The 19639-nt window shown below is 38.9% G+C and overlaps 1 protein-coding gene across 2 annotated transcripts in view; it reads right to left on the reverse strand.

The window, feature by feature from the left end:
• The window catches only part of MIPOL1 (mirror-image polydactyly 1), a 304969-nt gene that overhangs the window by 171128 nt on the left and 114202 nt on the right, over positions 1 to 19639 (reverse strand). For both annotated transcript variants that reach the window (XM_056133809.1, XM_056133808.1), the window contains exons 8-9: positions 19108 to 19141; positions 18677 to 18847 (exon numbers count right to left, since the gene is read on the reverse strand). In XM_056133809.1, the coding sequence (XP_055989784.1) occupies positions 18677 to 18847; positions 19108 to 19141 (205 nt within the window). The remainder of the gene's footprint in view (positions 1 to 18676; positions 18848 to 19107; positions 19142 to 19639) is intronic.

Below are 19639 nucleotides of genomic sequence, written 5' to 3' on the forward strand. Positions count from 1 at the left end.
AAAAAATTAAAACAGAATTATCATGTGACCCAATAATTCCACAAGTCCTTACAAACACAAGGGAAAACCGAAAGCACAGTCTTAAGATATATTTGTGAACTGAAATGTACTCTTTAATATTAGTCGGACTCACAGATACCAAACTGAGCAATGCAGAAAAATGCCTCTAGGCATCAATCAGGGTGAATCATCAAGCTAACCTCTGTCCTGTCAATCACTGTATTTTAAGCATTCTTTCAATTTTTTTATAAATGTGGGCAGTGGGGCGGAAGGGGGGCAGGAAGAAGGGGGAAACAAGACTGAATGCTCTGCTGTGACAATTCTCTACTGATTTTTCAAGAAAACAAAACCAAACTTTCTCTTACGGAAGAAAGTTTTGCTAGTCAAAGCTTGATAGAATAGAGGATTGGTGTGGGACCAGCACCTACCCCTCTGTCAAACAGCACCCTGCAATGTGAGCCGAGGGCGGCAAGGCTGATGCAGTGCCTTTATTTTTTTATTTTCAAAATTGCAAGATGTGCTGGGAAGAAATTAACTTAAATAATAAAGATTTCCTTTACTTGTCTATTATTTCATCACAAATATTTATATCCACTGATGAGGTATAGAAGAAAAATTTTTGTAGAAGTGTCAAGTCACATAACTCTGCCTTTGTTATGTTACTTAAGTAAAAATTCATATATAAAAGCAATTATTATTCAGATTTCAAAAGTACCATTAGTAATAAAAACTAATTAACATGTTCCATATGCTTTGAACAAACAACAACATAGTTAAAATAATTTCCCTTTAAATTTCCTAAAGTAGGGGCCAGAGAGATAGTGCAGTAGGAAAGACACTTCCCTGTACACAGGGCTGACCAGGGTTTGATCCCCGGCAATGCATATGGTTCTCCAAGCATAGCCAAGAGAAACCCTTGAGCATTTATCAGGAGTAAACCCTGAGCACTAGCCCCCAAGTAAAAAAAGTCAACAAATAAACTTCCTATAATTTCCAATATATGTTTTCCTACTATTTGAAAGTTTTTGACTTCCTAGAATAACATAGGAAATCTCACTGTGTATACAAATTCCTAAAAGCTTTTTGTTATTGTTTTTGAGTCACACTCAGAGGTAATCAGGGCTTACTCCAGGCTCTGTGCCTGTGTATGCAGGAATCACTCCTGGTGGGACCCATGGAACCATATGGGGAACCAGGGATTGAGACTGAGTAAGCTTTGTGCAATGCAAATGCCCCCGATCCACTGGACTATCTCTCTGGCCCCACTTAAACTTTCTTAACAATGATATTTTTTCTTCCAGGTTGTCATATACACAGGTAACAAGTCAGTATGTTAAAGGTAAATTAATCATGAACTTATTTACTTTATTAATATCTATTAACTAGTAATTATTAACTTACCAAATGTGTCTACTGAATTTAACAAAGTGGAGAGTTATGAAATCACCCTGTGTCTTAATTAGAACATATTTAGAAATGATTTCTAACATTTCAGTTGGTAATAAAAGATTAATTCATCAATTAAAAAAATTAATTCACCTCAGATGTCTTCCTACGCTAGCTTTTCAAGTACAACTAACACCTGAACACAAAAGCCAGGCCAAACCCACATTTTTCTAATCCCTCTTTCCCTCGTACCCCAATTTTCTGGCCTCATTTGCTCTGTGTGTACCATGGCATCACGGATGGGTAGATGGGAGGTGGGGAGTGTAAAAGAAGCTACAGAGTAGGATGATAAATCAAAACAAGTTACCTAAATAGGTCACCAGAAATAAAAAAGGATCAACAATAAAAGCCATACAGTTTGCTCATTTCAGTAGTTATCTGTTTTTCTGGGAATAATCCAAATGTTCAGAGCTTCTTTGGGTCTGAATCTGCTGGGAAAACCTCAAGTGTAATAAGAAAAAAAAAGCAAGATATTTTCAAGGTTACTGTATCTTAAATCTAATGTATAAACTGCTAGTTATATTAACAATGATTAACCATATAGGTTCACAATTGTATGGAATAAAGTTAAAATCTGAAATATGTTTGTATCAAATTTAGGATACTTGCTGGTAGTTTCCAGGTGTTTTGGATAGTTACCCCAAATATTAACTAGATTTGAGATTACAATTCTAGTAATTTAATTAAAAGTTGTAATTTATTAACAGCACTTCCTCTTCAATTTCAGCAATAAAAACTCTAGAGCTGTTCTCTATTTTTGTTTTGATATAAATTATATCAGAACAGTATTGCATTTCTAGGTTTAATATGCAGAAAGTAATTAAATTTTACATTTTACAACAGAAATAATTAGAATAAAGATAATTAGAAAACTATCACATAAAAGAGTTCTGATCTTGTTTATTCATTTTCTATAATCTCTTCAGCACTACAAAAGACATTTTTTCAGTTGGATGATGACTTCACTTTTCTGGTTAATGCCACAACTAGGATGTGGTATTCTGATCCTTTCTGTACAGTTATAACCTTGTACTGCTGAACTCTGTAGTTAGCTAATGGTCAGGAAAACAAAATTCAGTAAATAATACCATTGTAATGAGTTGGTTCTTAAGTAAACTTCAATGGATTTTCTCAAAATCCATAAACAAACAACAGTATAACCTAAATGTTAAGTTGGCAGTTATTGCACAAAAGGACAGAGATGCTTGTTATGCTATTGTAAGACACAAAGCAGAGTTCAGAAAATGGTATTAGTAGTCATTGGATAATAGCCATAGTTTAATAGTTATTAAACTCCTTTTCAGTTTTTATATTCCCGGAACCACAAATGCCTCCTCTTGGTTTGCAAACTCTATTTGCTATAAGTGCTAGAATCTCAATAGAACTGACAATTACTTAAATGCTTCTTCTTAATTTCCTTGTATAATAGTCACCCAAAAAATATTAAATCCTAACAAGAGCCACAATAGCTTGTAATGTTACCAAAAAAATTAAAAATGGCATGAATAAACAAAATGTCAACAAGTATAATATTGAACAAGTTACTTGCTTAGGGAATAAAACACTAATCTTGAATATATAAATATGATAAACAGTATTCTCTAGAGGAGTATTGAATACTTGGAAACCACTTCACCGACTGCTTTGTAAAATTAATGAAGTTATCAGGACATTTGCAATTTTTTTAATTAAGTCAATCGTGTATACTTTTTTAAAAAGTAAACATATTCTTGAAATAATTTTACTGATATATTGATGCCAGGCCAGAAAAATCACTCAAAACCTTACTAGTGATAATGTAGAGAAATCCTAGTGTAAAACAATTCACTACCCGGGGCTGGAGAATAGTACAGCAGGCAGGGCACCTGCCTGGCATGTGGCTGACTCAGGTGCCGTCCCTGGCACCCCATATGGTCTCCCTCAGTGCTGCCAAGAGTGATCCCTGAGCAAAGAGTGAGGAGTGAGCCATGAGCACTGACAGGTATGGATCAAACAACAACAACAACAATGACAACAACAAACTAGTTCAAGGGCTGAGAATGAGGTTTAAGTGGCAAAGCACATGCCTGGTATATACAAAATGCTGGGTTTGATCTTTGGCACTGCATAATCCCCGAGTAATAGCAGGGAGAGTCCTGGAAGTATGAGTATCACTCTGGAAGCGTGCACAGGTCCCAAAACACTGTCGGGTACAACCCCATAACAATTCATCAAGTCTCATATGTCAACTAAAACTCTCTCTGGTTTCTTTCCCCTACCTATTTTTGTATTCCTGTAACTTGAAATCACTTGGAAGTACTGTCCCATTACCAAGATAGCAAAAATTCTTAGATTTAATCTCTTTATCTCCCCAGTTCAATAAAAACCATCACATTTCCAATCTAATTCTTTCTCTTTCCCCTCTCTTGGAGAGTGGCCCCTCTTTCACAAACTGTTACCACAGAGATAGAAAAAAAGACTTTCATTTTCAAGTTCCCAAAAGTCACTTCGAGTTCCACTAATCCTTCATCAAATAATCCTTTCTCCTGTGAAGTGAGTGTGCGATCCAGGGACTAGTACTGATTTACTGATTCATGAATGAAGGGCCCTAGATCTGGTATTAACATTCAGAAGAAGCCAACCTTTATAGCAATTTCAGCATCTATTACAATTTTACGGCTGTTGAACATAGTAACAACAACAAAAGATGCATGCTTGAATTTTATACGTATATACCATTTTATTTCACCTTTTAGTAATTCAGTAATTTAGATACAACCAAGTTCTCGGAAGAGAACAAGCCGAGTCTCCTGCTCCCATGCCTGGCTGTCCTCACCGGGGCCCCTTGGAGGAGGGCCAGTTGAGTTTCCCTCTTTGCCCTGACAGCTGAAGCCCCGACAGCTGAAGACCTCTGGTACCCAGACAAGGCTATGCTGAGACCACTCTCCACACATTTGGACAAGCCTCACGCATAAAGGAACCGGCAGAGGAACCCAGGTGTGCGGGACCCAGGGCTGAGATCTCCAAGCCTGTTCAGATCAGGATACAAATACAAATACAATACAATCAAATACAAAATCAAAATATAAAAATCAAATACAACCAAGCTCCGTATTCACGGCCGCGCGACCTCTTATTTTCTAATTCTCGCTCTCAGAGAACCCGGCAGGCTACTCAGAGTATCATGCCCACATATATGCCTGACTGGGAACACCTATAAAAGGTGATTAGAGGCTGTCCGAAAAGCCTCCATCCCTCTCGAAGAGCCTGGCAAGCTACTGAGAGTATCCTGCCCACACAGCAGAGCCTGGCAAGCTCCCCGTGGCGTACTCAATATGCCAAAAACAGTAACAATGATGGTCCTCATTCCCCTGACCCTGAAAGAGTCCCCAATATGTCATCAGGCTACACTAGCATGTAACAGGGAAGAATGGAGACATTATTGGGCCTGCTCGAGCAAATCGATGAACAACGGGGTGATAGTGATAATGATTTTAGTAATTCACTATGGTATATTACCAAAACGTTGGTCTAAAATACACTGGAAAAATATTTTTTGGGGAAAAAAAAAAACCTTTAACCACAGATTGTGCGAGAAGTGATGTGAATAACTTGTTTCTTATTTGTGCCACAGTGATCTGACATCCAAAGTGAATTTTCCATATTTTTAAAGAAAATTATCTGTCAATGTTCTGACAAAAATGAAAGTTATCCATGCAAATAAACTGACAATTTCACAATTGTAATAAAAACCAATCTTCCACTAGTAATGAGTAGTTCTTTTCTGAATTTTCTTAAATTTCTACCTCTGAAATTATTCTTTTCTGAAATTACTCTTTGACTACATGCTTCTATTCTATCTTCCTAATACAACTGCTTTTTACTACTTTAACTAGAATAAACAGTTGTTTTAGATAAGGATTTGGTTTTTCTGCAATACTTATTATGTGAAACCAACCTTCCACCAATTTTTAGGATGCCTTATATGGCAGATAGAGCATGTCCAGAGAATTTACCGAAGTTTCCCATGTTCCCCAGCAACCTGATATAGTTAGCTTGACAGAATGGTAGAATCAATTTTTAAATGTATGACTGTAGTGGCACTTCCTTACAAGGCTAGGGAAAGGTTTTCTGTAACAATGTATATGCTTGCGGGTGGGAAGGAAACTGGGGACATTGATAAACAAAAAGGGACACTGGAGGTGGGAGTGGTGTTGGAACACTGTATAGCTGAAAAAACTGCATTATGAAAAACTTTGTAAATCAGTGTTTTAATAAAACTAAAAAACAACAAAAAGGCATGTTTTACATAGGAGTCCAATACATGATGCTTTCTCATCTATTTATTCACCAGGATGAAGAAACAGAAATGAGAGTATCATGCCCAATTATTCCCTTAAGGATTCATTCATAAATATTTTGCTTCCGCTCTCTGCAAACTAAGGTACTTCTAACTCTACAGATACAACTGCACAGACAGCACATCAGTCACTAAATACATGACAAAAATTCTATCAAATTGGAAGTTGGCTGCTTAGTTCTTCCTCACACCTCTGAAACAATGTTAGGAATAAGGTCATTATAGTACTACAGTTAGGGATTGCCAATGAAAATCTGAGATACAACTATACAATAGGAGTGAAGAATGTTTTGAATATATATTAGATCATTTAGGTCATATTATATCCATCCATATTATATCAATCTTATATACCATATTCATCCAGATATTATTCTAAAACAAGGGTGAAATAAATGAGAATGAAAATCAATAATAAAAGATGTTTATAAAGGGGGAAGGGAGGGAGAGAGAGAGAGACAATATGATAACAGAAGAAAAGAAATGATGAACATGGTGGAGAAGGCTTCCCTTTGAGCTACCAGGTTCAAAAATGCAACAAACCACATATGACCAAAAGATCCCATGAGTGGCCCTTACAGAAGTGTATGACAAGAACAACAATGACAAAAAAGGGTGAGATAGATTTTGTGTGGTCTGGAGCACTAGCACAGTGGGCAGGGTATTTGCCTTGCACGCAGCCAATATGGCCTACCCGAGTTCGATTCCTCCGCCCCTCTTGGAGAGCCCAGCAAGCTACTGAGAGTATCTCGCCCGCACGGCAAAGCCCAGCAAGCTACCCGTGAAGTATTCGATATGTCAAACACAGTAACATGTCTCACAATGTTACTGGGCCCGCTTGAACAAATCGATGAACAACAGGAGGACAGTGATAGTGACAGTGGTTTCCAAAACAGTAAGTACCTCAAGTATCCCTGGATGGAGCATGTTGGGGAGATAGAGTGAGCTATTATTTCACGCACAGCCTATAAATCTCCACTAGCAGAAGGCATGAGTGGAGGGTGGGCTGGGACCAGAAGGGCCCCAGACCAGCAATTCCATTAGGGTGCACAACTGAAACCCAAGAGGGGAGCTGACCCACTGCACTCCAAACTGAGGTAGCAGGCAAAAGATCAGGTGGAAAAAAAAAAGACCACACTATCTTCCAAAGCACAACAGACAGCAGGCATTTATCATCTCAGAACAAGGAGAATGAGAAATAAGGAAGGCTGGATTTAGAGTGCCAGCTAGTCCAAACCCAGGTGCAAGGCAATAGGGTCAGGATGAGGCACTGGGAACTGAAAGCAGGGAGTTATTATTGATTTGTACTGCAACTCTCAGCAGTGATTAGATGCAACATAAAGCAACACAGGTTCTGGGTGGAATTGGTGAACTCAAACCTTCAATTGCTATCTAAACCTGCACAAAATCAAATTTTCAACCTTAACCCTTAATGAAATAAGGGTGAAGTAGACATAATGAAATAATAGAAGAGCCGCCAAAAGTAATGGGTGAAGGAGATTGTCCAGAAGGGTGTTAGAGAACTCAGCAGTTCGCAGCCTCTTAGATAATGACTTCAAAGTAACCATTACAAGGCTGTTTAATAAAATGAAGCAAGAGACACATCAGTATGACTCCTTTCTCTCTGCAATCAGAAATCACTGAAGAGTTTGGTAACCAGTGAACTATAACAATTCACTAGAAGATCTCAGCAATAGAATGACAGAGGTTGAAGAATGAATCAGTATGCTCAACAATAAGAAGCAGAAGGTCATCAACAAAAAACAAAGAGGAAATGGATGAAAAGAATTGAACAATGTCAGAAAATTCACTGTCACTGTCCTCCTGTTATTCATCAATTTGCTCGAGCGGGCCCAGTAACATTGTGAGTCTTGTTAATATATCTGGCATATCAAGTATGTCACGGGGAGCTTGCCAGGCTCTGCCGAGCAGGCGAGATATTTTCGGTAGCTTGCTGGGCTCTCCGAGAGGGGCGGAGGAATCAAACTCAGGTCGGCCATGCTGGCTGCGTGCAAGGCAAATGCCCTACCTGCTGTGCTATCACTCCAGCCCATCAGAAAATTATGTGATAAATTTAGAAAAACAACACACAAATTACAGGCAGACTTGAGGAAAAGGTAGAATTTAGAAAAAAATATTGGTCAAAGAAATTATAGCTGAAAACTATCCCAAACTGAGGATTGATCCAAGAAGCTCAAAACAGATCCAAATAGATGAAATCCAAGACTTTGGCATTAAAAAATATTGTAAGTAAAATGGCAAAAGTCTAAATCTCAAGAGCAGCACGATCAAAAAAAAGTTTTCAATGTAAAGAACCATGTATAAGATACACAGTAATGCTATTAAATGAATAGTGTACATAGAAAACAAGTTGGATGAGATAAACATCCTAACAAAAATACTACCCAGTCAGGTTTTCACTCAAATTTGATGCAAAGCTTTATATACAAGCAATTGCTAAAAAAGTTAACGGCTTGGGGTTGGAGCAAATGCACAGCAGGTAGGGAATATGCCTTGTTAGCGGCTGACGCGGGTTCAATTCCCAGCATCCCATATGGTCCCGCAAGCACCTCCAGGAGTAATTCCTAAGTGCATGAGCCAGGAGTAACCCTGTGCATCTCTGAGTGTGACCAAAAAAAAAAAAAAAACCAGAAGAAAAGAAAAAGAAGTTAACAGCTATTAAATCAGGTTTTAAGAAGCACTAAATGATTTTGTTTAAAAGAGAAGACAAATTTTACTCATTCTCTCTACAAAATAATGGCAATGAATGCTTTCACCTCCGGTAATCTTACTTAACATTAAGGGGCCGAATTTTCCCATCAAAAGGCAGGGAGTGCGAGTCAGGAGACTGTAAGAGGTTAGAGCCCACCTTTATGCTTGATACAGGTTTGACCTCTACCACACTTGACATCTGAGACCCACTTGAGTACAGTCTTTGAGGCCCCCAGCACTACTGGGGTGGCCCAGGTGAGCAGCACCACAAAGTCCTTGAAAAGAATCACTGGCCCAATTTGTAAAAAAATTGCTAGGTGAGGTCCCCAAGTACTATATGAAAGGCATTTTTTTTTTCTTTAAGGCACAGAGCAGCTGGATGGATCAGAAAATGGAATTCAATCTTCTGTTCCTTAAAAGAGAAAACCCAAAGCAGTCATGTTCTATTAACACAGGTTCTAAGTAAAAGACTGGAAAACAAAAGAAAGATATGGTAAAAAAAAAAAAAGAAGAAGAAGAAGAAATAGAAGAGATGGTAATTGTATGACAAGCATTTTGGTTTCACTGTATGAGGTTCTAAAATGAACACTTGATATTCCATTACTCATTGATTTGCTGGAGAGGGTGCCAGTAACGTCTCCATTCGTCCCCGTTGTGTTCTAGTGTAGCCCAATGGCATCTGCTCATTCTTGGAACATGAAGAGCCTCAAACCGATTGTTCAGGGTCTTGACAAACAAGTCTGACCATTTTGTAGGTGGGCAGCCACGCGGTCTTTTGACGTCCCATGGAATCCAGTCGGTAACGGCTCTAGTTCAGCAGTTGTTTCCAAATGTCATTAGGTGTCCAGCCCATCTGATTTTTGCAAACGAGACAGCATCCCTGATTCTTGACCATCGATGGAGGTGGGAACTCTAGATTCTTTCTCTCATTTGAGTGAAGTGTGATAGTCCAAGCACAGCTCTTTCAATTCCTCTTTGGGAGACACGAATAGTATTTTCTTCCTGTTTTCCTAGGGCTCAGGTCTCTGAGGCATATGTAGAAGAACAGTGGACTCGAACAGATGTGCCTGGAGCCGGAGGTTCTTTGTCCTATTAGCTATTTCTTCAACACTTTTTTTTAATGTTTCATACATTATCTCCTTTTTATTTTACTTTTTAAAATTTTCATTAGTGAAAAACCATGAGGTATAGTTGTAGACTTACAAATTTTTGTGCTTGGGCTTCAATTATACAATGATTAAGTACCCATCTCTCCACCAGTGCCCATTTTTCACCAACACGGGTCCCAGTATCCTTCCCACCCCCCAACCCCTCATCCCACCCAAAGTATCAGGAGGTTCTTCAACACTCTTGAAAGCGTTCCAAGCTGCTCTCTTCTTCCTGAGCAACTCAGGTGTCAGGACATTTGTCATGTTGATTTCTCGACCTAAGTACACATAACTGTTTCATTCGGAGATGTTCGTTCTGTTGAGAGTGAATGGAATGTCAGAAATGAGATTGTTTCTCATAAACATTGTCTTTGTGAGCTTCAGCTGTAGTCTGACCTTTCCACACTCACAGTCGAGATCAGCCAGCATTTGTGCTGCTTGGCCAATGTTTGGTGTTATTAGAACGATGTCATCAACAAAGCAGAGGTGGTGTAGTTGCGGACCTTTTTTCACTCCCATTCCTTCCCATTCCAGTCATCGCATGGCATTCTCGAGGGTGGAACTGAAGAGTTTCGGTGAAAAGGTATCACTCTGCTGAACCCCTCTCTTGACATGGATGATCACTTCCTTGTAGAATGGTGAGATTCTGGTAGTGAATCCCCAATACAGCTCATGGAGGATCCTGATGTATTGAACGCCCTGTTTGGCTAGGGCTTCAATGACTGCTTCCGTCTCAACAGAATCAAAACTCTACCTTAAATCAATAAACGTTAGACAGAGTGGCATCTTGAACTCTCGAGAAACCTCAATGAGCTTGGTTATAGTGTGGATATGGTCGATCAGGCTGAATCCTTTGTGGAACCCGGCTTGCTTGCATGGCTGTCCTTCATCTAGTGTACTGCCAATCCTATTCAGGATGACTGGAGTGAACAGCTTGTAGATGATAGACAATAGGCAGATCGGGCGATAGTTGCCAATGTCATGGATGTCTCCCTTCTTGTACAGTAGTACAGTCCTGCTGGGTTTCCACTGGGATGGAATCTTGCATTCAGACTGGTAGCGTGTGAAGAGCCGAGCCAGTGTATTGATGAGTACCGAAGGCAGATTCTTCAGGTGTTCAGGTCTGACTTTGTCTGGGCCAGGTGCTGTTCGCTACTTTAGCGACTATATGGCATGTCGGATTTTGAAAGGGAGAATGTTTGGAACGACATATCCATCCTGCAGAATTTGGTATGTGGGCAGGTGGACGTGTTATTGAAGAGATCCGAGTAGAAGTTCTGGAAAATCTTCTCCATTGCCCTTCTGAAAGATATGATAGATCCATCAGGATGTCGAAGGGCAGCCATCTAGGTATTGTAGTTGGCAAAGGACAGGCGGTCGTTGCGAATGCTTTTCCCTGCTTCTCCCACATCTGTCAGCACTGCTGCTCTTCTCTGAGGTCTTCCTTGATTGCTACTCTGCACTGCTTTGCGAGCTTGTACATTCGCTTGTGGTTGTGTGAGGCTTATGCCAAGTCAAGTTGGCGAATAAGCTCAAGAGTTTTCTAAGACAGGCGGTTTTTTTTTTTTTGTGGCTATCTCTCTCTTGGCCTTCCTCGCACAATCATGGAGGTGCTGAATGACATCATAAGACACATCATAAGACACTTAATACCCATCTTCCAGGATTGCTGCACCATATTCGATAGGGTTCAAATATGGTTTTTTTTTTTTTTGGCTTTTTGGGTCACACCTGGCGATGTGCAGGGGTTACTCCTGGCTCTGAACTCAGGAGTTACTCCTGGTGGTGCTTAAGGGACCATTTGGGATGCTGGGAATCGAACCCGGGTTGACCGGGTGCAAAGCAAATGCCCTACCCGCTGTGCTATCTCTCCAGCCCCTCAAATATGGTTTGAACCATGGGAACGCCTGCAAAGGTGATTAGAGGCCTCCCTAAAAGACTCTATCCATCTCGGAGAGCCTGGCAAGCTACCGAGAGTATTCCACCCACATGGCATGGCCTGGCAAGCTATCTGTGGAGTATTGCCAAAACCAGTCAATACTATGGGTCTCATTCCCCTGACCCTGAAAGAGCCACCAATATGGCAGCGTTAGGAAGGATGAGGAAGGAGAGGCTGATGAAATCCCAAGGCCGATCTAGGCTGCCAAAACGAAGAAAGACAAAAATGACTGTCTGTACTTTCAATGGCATCGGATGCATCCATTGAGAACCTGATGGTACAAGTGTGAAAGATCAAGTATGACATGATTGGTCTGACTGAGACATGAAGGCATCAATCACATCACGCCATTTTCGACACTGGAGAAGAACTGTTACTCAGAACATGCGACAAAAGAGGCATCAGTGGTGCAGGTGTCCTTGTCAACACAAACTTGGCCATGAGCAGTGATTCATTCAAATGCCTAACAACCCGAATCGGATGATTACACTTGAATAGAAGTGGACCACTGCCGGCAGTTTCTGTCTTTGTTGTCTATGCACCAAAATCCAATTATGATGAAGGAGAAATTAAGAACTTCTACATGAAGCTGAAGAAGTTCTATAAAGAAGACCACACCTTCTACAAGATCATTGTGGGTGATTTTAATGCCAAGATAGGACCGAGAAGAACAGCCGAAGAACTCCACATTGGGACCCATGGTCTAGAATGGTACAAACAGGGTGACAGACTGTCTGAGTTCATCATGTCAAACAAGACCATCCATGGTAACTCACAGTTCCAGAAAGCTGAATCTAAACGTTGGACATGGAAGTCTCCCGGTGGATGGTTTCACAATGAAATTGACCACATCATATTCAATAGACAGTTTTACCTGACCGATGTCGCTTTGTCCCAAAATTCCAAATGGGATCGGACCACTGTCTCTTTTGTGCAAAATTCTACTTCACAGAGTGGGGAGAAAGGGCTGCAAAGTTTTAAGAAAAGAACTCCCAGAACGACCACCAACTGGGAGCTCTTTGGCACTACTGCAGCAACATGGGAAGATGCAGTCACTGAAAACATTGACGAAGAGTAAGATCGACTGAGGTTCTAAAATAAGGTAAATAAATCTGTGGTTAAAAAAATTTTTTAGTTGAATCACAGTGAGATACACACTTACAACGTTGTTCATGATTGGGTGTCAGTTATATAATAATCTGATACCCGCCCACTTTATCAGTGTACATTTCCCATTATATGGTTAAAATTTCTGAAAAGTTGCATAGGTGATGCTGTGATTAGCTCTGGTAAGAAATTCTAAGACATAATAGAATGTTCTAGAGTGCAACAGATGTTCTGTGTCTTGATTTGTATGCTACTTATTTGAGATACAGATTAATGAAACCTTTCAATTAAGACGTGCACTTCACTGTCATACCTCCATCATATTAAAAAATTTTTTAATTGACTTAAGAACGGTGATGTACAATACTGTTAACGATGGTTTCCTAGAACTTCTAATACTATACTTATCACCAGTGTACCACCTCCTCCCCCAAGGACCCCAATTCCCTTCCCATTTAACAGCCTCACCTCTCCCCAAACTCAGTTCTGTGGCTCATGGATCCTTAACACTGCACACTGGGCCAGCCCAGAATCACTGAGCTTTGAGTTCCTCATATCACCAAGTGGCCTTAGCACTGCTTTGGAGTCCTAAAAAACAAAAACAAAAAACTAGAAAAAAGGATAGGTGTGCAAAACATGCAGCTACAAAAATGTTTACACATTAAAAAAATAGAATATATGTGAATACCTTACTAAAATGGCAGATAACTTCAACAAATCTTTAACATATTCACACAATATTCAAATATTTGAAAAAAAGTGGAAAACCTAGTTATAAAATAGTACACATTATGTAATATGAATTTTATAAATGCAAAAACTATTTCTGGCTTGTGAGTTTACGAGCAATTTTTCCATTCTTTTTCATAGCTGCACTTTCCAAATTATACTTTCAAAAAGTTTCAAAATTTTATAATAAGAAAAAAGTTATTAGAATAGATCAAATAACAATGTATTATGTCAAGATGGGCTAAAAAATGCATAGGCAAATAATTATATGACAGCCAGGAAAGCAAATGAACAAATTGACAGGGGAAAAAATTAATAAAATTTTTATAGTCACAATAATGAATATTAAATATGGTTCCTGCTTTTCCTGAAAAAAATCAAACTAAGTGTTGTATGATTCATTTTCAAGTATGAGAAATTTTGTCAAACTTCTAATAATAATTTAAATAAATCTAATAATTTAACAAATCATGACTTTGCATCTATTATGTGTTCAACACTATATGATTTATACAGATATGAAATAAAGGTAACACTAACAAAAGAAACTAGATTATTTGGTCTTCTCTACTAATGTAGAAGGTTAACTTTTTTCATGCTTCTAGTCATACAAAGTATTTCTGGTTTTTTTTTTGGGGGGAAGAGCACAGGTTCCTACCCCTACCAACACTTGGTCAACTGGGTAATGGACTAATACCAAGGACTGTTTGCCCAGTAGTGTTGGAGCCACCAGGGCCAATCAAGTGGTGCTGAGGGGCTACCAGGTCTACACCTGGTGCTCAGAGAACCATGCAGTACTGAAGATTGAACATAGCACCCAACATTTACAAGGCATGTGTTCTAGCACCCTGAGCTATCTCCTGGACCAGCCAGAAAAATACTGAGAATTCATAACCAACACAAGGAACATTTAAAATCGCACCGCTGGATATTGAAATATTTTAATATTCACCACTTAGTGCCCCTTCCGAATACATTCATAAGAAAATTAAACAAATCAATATCTGGAACACACTGATTTCAAAGACTATGATGTCTTCAAAATGTTTATTTTATGTCCCATTTGAATAAAAATCACTTTAGTACTCCAAGACAAATAAAGATCTCTACCTTAAGCACAGGACCAGGAGTAAGCCCTGAGCACTATCAGGTATGGCTGCCCAAACCAAAAAAGAAATAAAGTGACTTTACTACTAACTGCAATTACTAATTACTCACCATTACTTTTCTTCTTATCATACCTCTATCAGAAAACACTTTGTTCACTTGTTTTTTTCATCATTTGCACTTCTCAGATTTCCATGTAAAAATTCAAGTTCCATAAAATAAAGAACTTACATGTGGATTATAGCTGAGTTCCCAACATTAAGAAATAAAGCATATGTAGGAATTTAAGAAATTGTGAATCAATAGATAATATTTTACTAGCTTTAGTTCAGTGTGTTTTAAAATAGGTCTATAATAGCAGAGTCTCTTGCCTCCGTGCTTGGCTGTCCTCACCAGGGCCCCTTGGAGGAGGGTGGGTTGAGTTTCTCTCCCCACTCCGAGAAGACTCCCAGCAGTTGAAGACCTCCAGTTCCAGCCACAGCCATGATTAAGACCACTCTCCACACATTCGGACGAGCCTCACACATGAAGGAACCAACCGGCAGGGGAACCCAGGTGTGTGGGACCTGGGGCTTAGATCTCCAAGCCTGCTCGAATTGGGACGGGGCCTCTTCCACCCAGATCCCCCATCTTTCAGTATGTAGGCGTTACACCCACCAACTGCCCCCCGCGCAGTGTAATCCCATCAACAGCCAAGACCCAGAGACAATCCCGAAAGTGCGCAGCCGCATGACATCTTATTATCTAGTTCTTACTCTGGAGAACTTGGCAGGCTACTAAAAGTATCCTGCCCACACGGCAGAGTCTGGCAAACTCCCCATGGCGTGTTCAATATGCCAAAAACCAGAAACGATGGGGCTCATTCTCCTGACCCTGAAAGAACCTTGAATGTGGCACTTTCTAAAATCTCAGGGCTAGGACAAAGGAGACTGGTGCCTGCTCGAGGAAATCGATGAACAACAGGATGACAGTGACAGTGATAACAGTAAAGCTCAGCAACTCAGCAACTATAATTCAACAACATGTACTAGTACCTACACTACACTACACACACACACACACACACACACACACACACACACACGATAAGATAGTACCTAAGACTGGACCAAGCTGGGATTCAGGTTAATTTTTTTATATCCCAGTTGTGGAAAGAGATATACTCAGGGTACTAATGGGAGAACATCACATAGATTTGACATTATTTCCTTCTCCAGAAGAAGCAAGGCATCCTTAAAGTTCAACTTCTAGTTTGGTTGTAGGACTTAGTTCATCCATGTGAAAAGACATGTAGGTCTGGAATGAAAACTCTTCAAAATAAAGCATCTTTTCAAAATTTCACAACCATCACACAAAAAATTTCAGCCAACACATCATCAAATTCACTTTTGGGAGAAGTTCATTTCAAAATTTTTCAGGAGAAAGGAAGATACATTATCTTGAATGGCAGGCATAAAGAACAGTTCCTATCTTCATGTTAGCACCAAAGACAGGATCTTGTGGTAGAAAACTTTGGGGGAATACTGAAATTTTGATTTTAAATGTCTCACCAAAAGTACAGAGATGACATTTGTGGAATATAAAATATCATAATATGCGACTAACAACTAAGGACAGTAGAGACAGGGCCAGGAAGATTGCTCCACAGTTGGAGGCTTGCCTTATGAGCTGGGGGAGAAGGCAGCTGGGACAGAGAAAGGATCATTAAGTCAATGAGGGTTGGAGGGATTGCTTGGTATGGGAGATGTGTGCTAACAGTAGATAAAGGATCAAACAAGATGTCCTCTCATTATCTGTATTGCAAACCATAATGCTCACAATTAGAGAGAGTAAGAGGGAAATTTCTTCCACACAGGCAGGGGGAGTAGTGTGATGGGGAGGGGGTAGGAATACTGGGGACATTGGTGGTGGAAAATGTACACTCGTGGAGGGACAGGTGTTTAATCACTACATTATTGAAACTCAAACATGAAAGCTTTGTAAGTGTAGCTCAAGGTCAATCAATGAAAAACAAAAACAAAAGTACAGAGATAAACCACAAGAAAACCAACACTTAAAAATAATTCCACCCTACCTCCAGGGTAAACAGTAATGCATTTTAGATAGCGAAAGAAATGAATAATAAGGAAACAGAAGAGATTTATAAAGTTGGTGAGAAAAAACAAACTGGTTAAATAACCAACCATTAGCAACCAAGAAAAGACGTGTACCAGTCTAGATACAGGTTGACCTTAATAGAATTATGCAGTGAAAAAAACAAGCAGAAAAGGCAGAAAACATGGTTACAAGTATAGCTAGAAAAGTGGATGAAATGATGAGGAAAATCTATTGGGCTTATTGGTTAGGAAGGAGAGGCTGTATTTCAGATAAGAAAAAAAGTTTATAAATAGAAGATATAAGACAGTTCTTTAGAGGAGACACAAAATAAACTAAGCAAGAAGAGACTTAAGCAACAACAAGGGCCTCGAAGAAGTATTAAGAAGTATTATTACTTTAAAGTAAGAAGTGATCATGATTTTAAGGTAAACAAATGAGAAATTTTTGAATTTCCACTGCTTTACAAATATGAGAAGATTTCAGGTAAGCCAGAATGTTCATTTATAAAAGTTCATGTTGTGACTAGCGTTGTGACAATAAAGGAAGTGAGGTCCAAAAGAACTGAAATTATATTATATACATAAATGTGATAATAATAATAACAGGGAATGAAATTTAAGATGGATAAAGAGAGAAATATAGGTTTGAAGAAAAGAACAGTGGTAGTATGATCTACAGAATTAAGTGACAATGGAGTTAAAAACTGTAGAAGTCAGAATTCTAAAGTATCTGAGTTAGTTAGAGAAGAGAGCACCAAATAAAGGGTGTTGTGAAGACCCTCCCAGGGTGGGAGAGACATGCTAAAAGTAGTCTATAGACCAAACATGATTGCCACTCAATGCCTCTCTGGCAAAACACAGTACCCAAAAGAAGAGAGAGAGAACAGGGGGGAATGCCCTGCCACAGTGGCAGGGTGGGATGGGGGGGGGGTGGGGGGTGGGGGGGATAGGGGGTGGGAGGGATGCTAGGACCCGTGGTGGGGGAGGATGGGCACTGGTGGAGGGATGGGTACTTGATCATTGTATAACTGAAACCCAAGCACAAAAATTTATAAGTCTATAACTGTACTTCATGGTGTTTCACTAATAAAAAAAGTGATAAAAAAAATAAAGTATCTGAGTTAGAAAGTGAGGAGACACAGGAAGTGCCTATCACAGATATTAAAGGTCAATTACATCATAGTTGAGTCTCAAATAGGTTATGCAGAATGGAGACTAAGAATGAGCACGCCCATGGTATAACCATTCTGAATGGAAGAACCATATGGTGCATGAAGTTAAGAAAAGAGATTCAAGAAGGTGAGAAATAGGTTACTGAAAGAATCATCAACAGAAACATTTAAATCACCAAGAATTATGACAGACGTGTGTTCACAAAAAAGACATCTCTAGGAAATGAGAGAAGATTCAAAGGAGTATGCACATGATTACAAAAGTACTGTGTAGTGTGTGGTACAGTCTAAGGCATGAGCTTATAATTGAAGGTGTTCAAAGAGGAAAATGGAGTAAGGATCCAAAAACACTAATAAGGAATAAGCCTGAAAGTCCATCAGTGTAACTGCTATAGAAGGGACTGAGTAAAAGTAGTAACATCAGGGTAGTAAAATAGTTTCACAGCAGGAAGGTATAAGCAACATACAGAAAAAAATATACAAATAACTTGGCTCATTTATCTGTTTACTAAAAAGCACTGTATTATGCACTGGGAGTAAAACAGTATAAAATTGTATTATGCACTGAGAATAAAGACATAATCTAAGACCTCACAAAACTGGGACTCAAGAAGTCTCATATAAAAGTAATTACTTTGAAGAAGAAAACTAAAATTTTATGACATGCTAACAGTTTTATTAAGAACTAAAGATCCATGTACTTGAAAGACAGTGTACAACGTATGCAATTATTTTAACAGACTTAGTAAGAACGGCATTAATTACATGCTAAAACACTCACTGGAAGTAAGCATATGTGAAGAAATCCATTTGGGATGTATGTGGTAATATAAAGGGGGAAGGGATAGTAAGAATATGCTTTTACTGATATATGCAGTTACCTGACACAAAGCAGCATCCCGTTCTTCTATCACAGCATTCATTTCTTCTGCAGTTATTCTCTTTCTACATTCCTTGGTCTTGTAGATTCTATCCACAATTATAGCTCCATTCTTCTGAATAGCTATCCCTGTGTCTGCATTGTTTATTCTGTTCAGTAATTCCTGTAATGTCTACCAACACCATTATATGTTAGTCAGACATGAAGTTTTAATATATTTTATTTAATATAGGGTTTTAATTAATAGGCACATGTGAATTGTAAATTGACTGAGTGAAGTTATTGAATTTTCATATTGCAGCAAAGATGTACATTATTAGTGTGTCAATTCTTCTTTTTTCCCACATCTTAGTTCTTGAAACCCACTCAATTGAACTTAAGCCTCTAAGATATAAGACTGACATCAAGAAATCTCCTCAGAGAATGGCTTACCATGTCATTTTCTTCAGGGTTAATATTTTCTAGCCTAGAAAAAAGGGACACAGAAAGCCTGATCAGTAGCATTTCCTTAGTGCAGCAAAATGAGTTCGCTTTTTAAATCTTTAGAACCTCAAGTAATTTCATTCGACTAGTCTTTAGAGTCAACCATGACACTGAACATATTAAAGTGCCACCTGCTCGACTCCATCTTTCAATAATGCTCCATATCTTCTGCACTGACTTCAGACTGTTAAGTTATTAATGTTTACTGCTATATATGACTACAAGGATCAATTGTTCATATGTGCTTAGATGAAGAAAGTTCCCTAGTGATAGAAGTACTCATTCTTATCATTATATTTATTCCTAGACTTTCAATTCTTATCAGAAACTGTATTTCTTCTCTTTTTTGGACATCATCACAAATAAAACAAGGCAGGTTTCTTTTTTTATTATAAAGTTTAGCTATGTTCCCTCAAAAGCAATGACAAATAATTACCACTAAATTTGACCTGAAAAATCTCCTGCTGCTATTTTTCTTTTC

Source organism: Sorex fumeus, unplaced genomic scaffold, assembly GCF_029834395.1.
Source record: "Sorex fumeus unplaced genomic scaffold, SorFum_2.1 ptg000098l, whole genome shotgun sequence".
NCBI lineage: Eukaryota > Metazoa > Chordata > Mammalia > Eulipotyphla > Soricidae > Sorex > Sorex fumeus.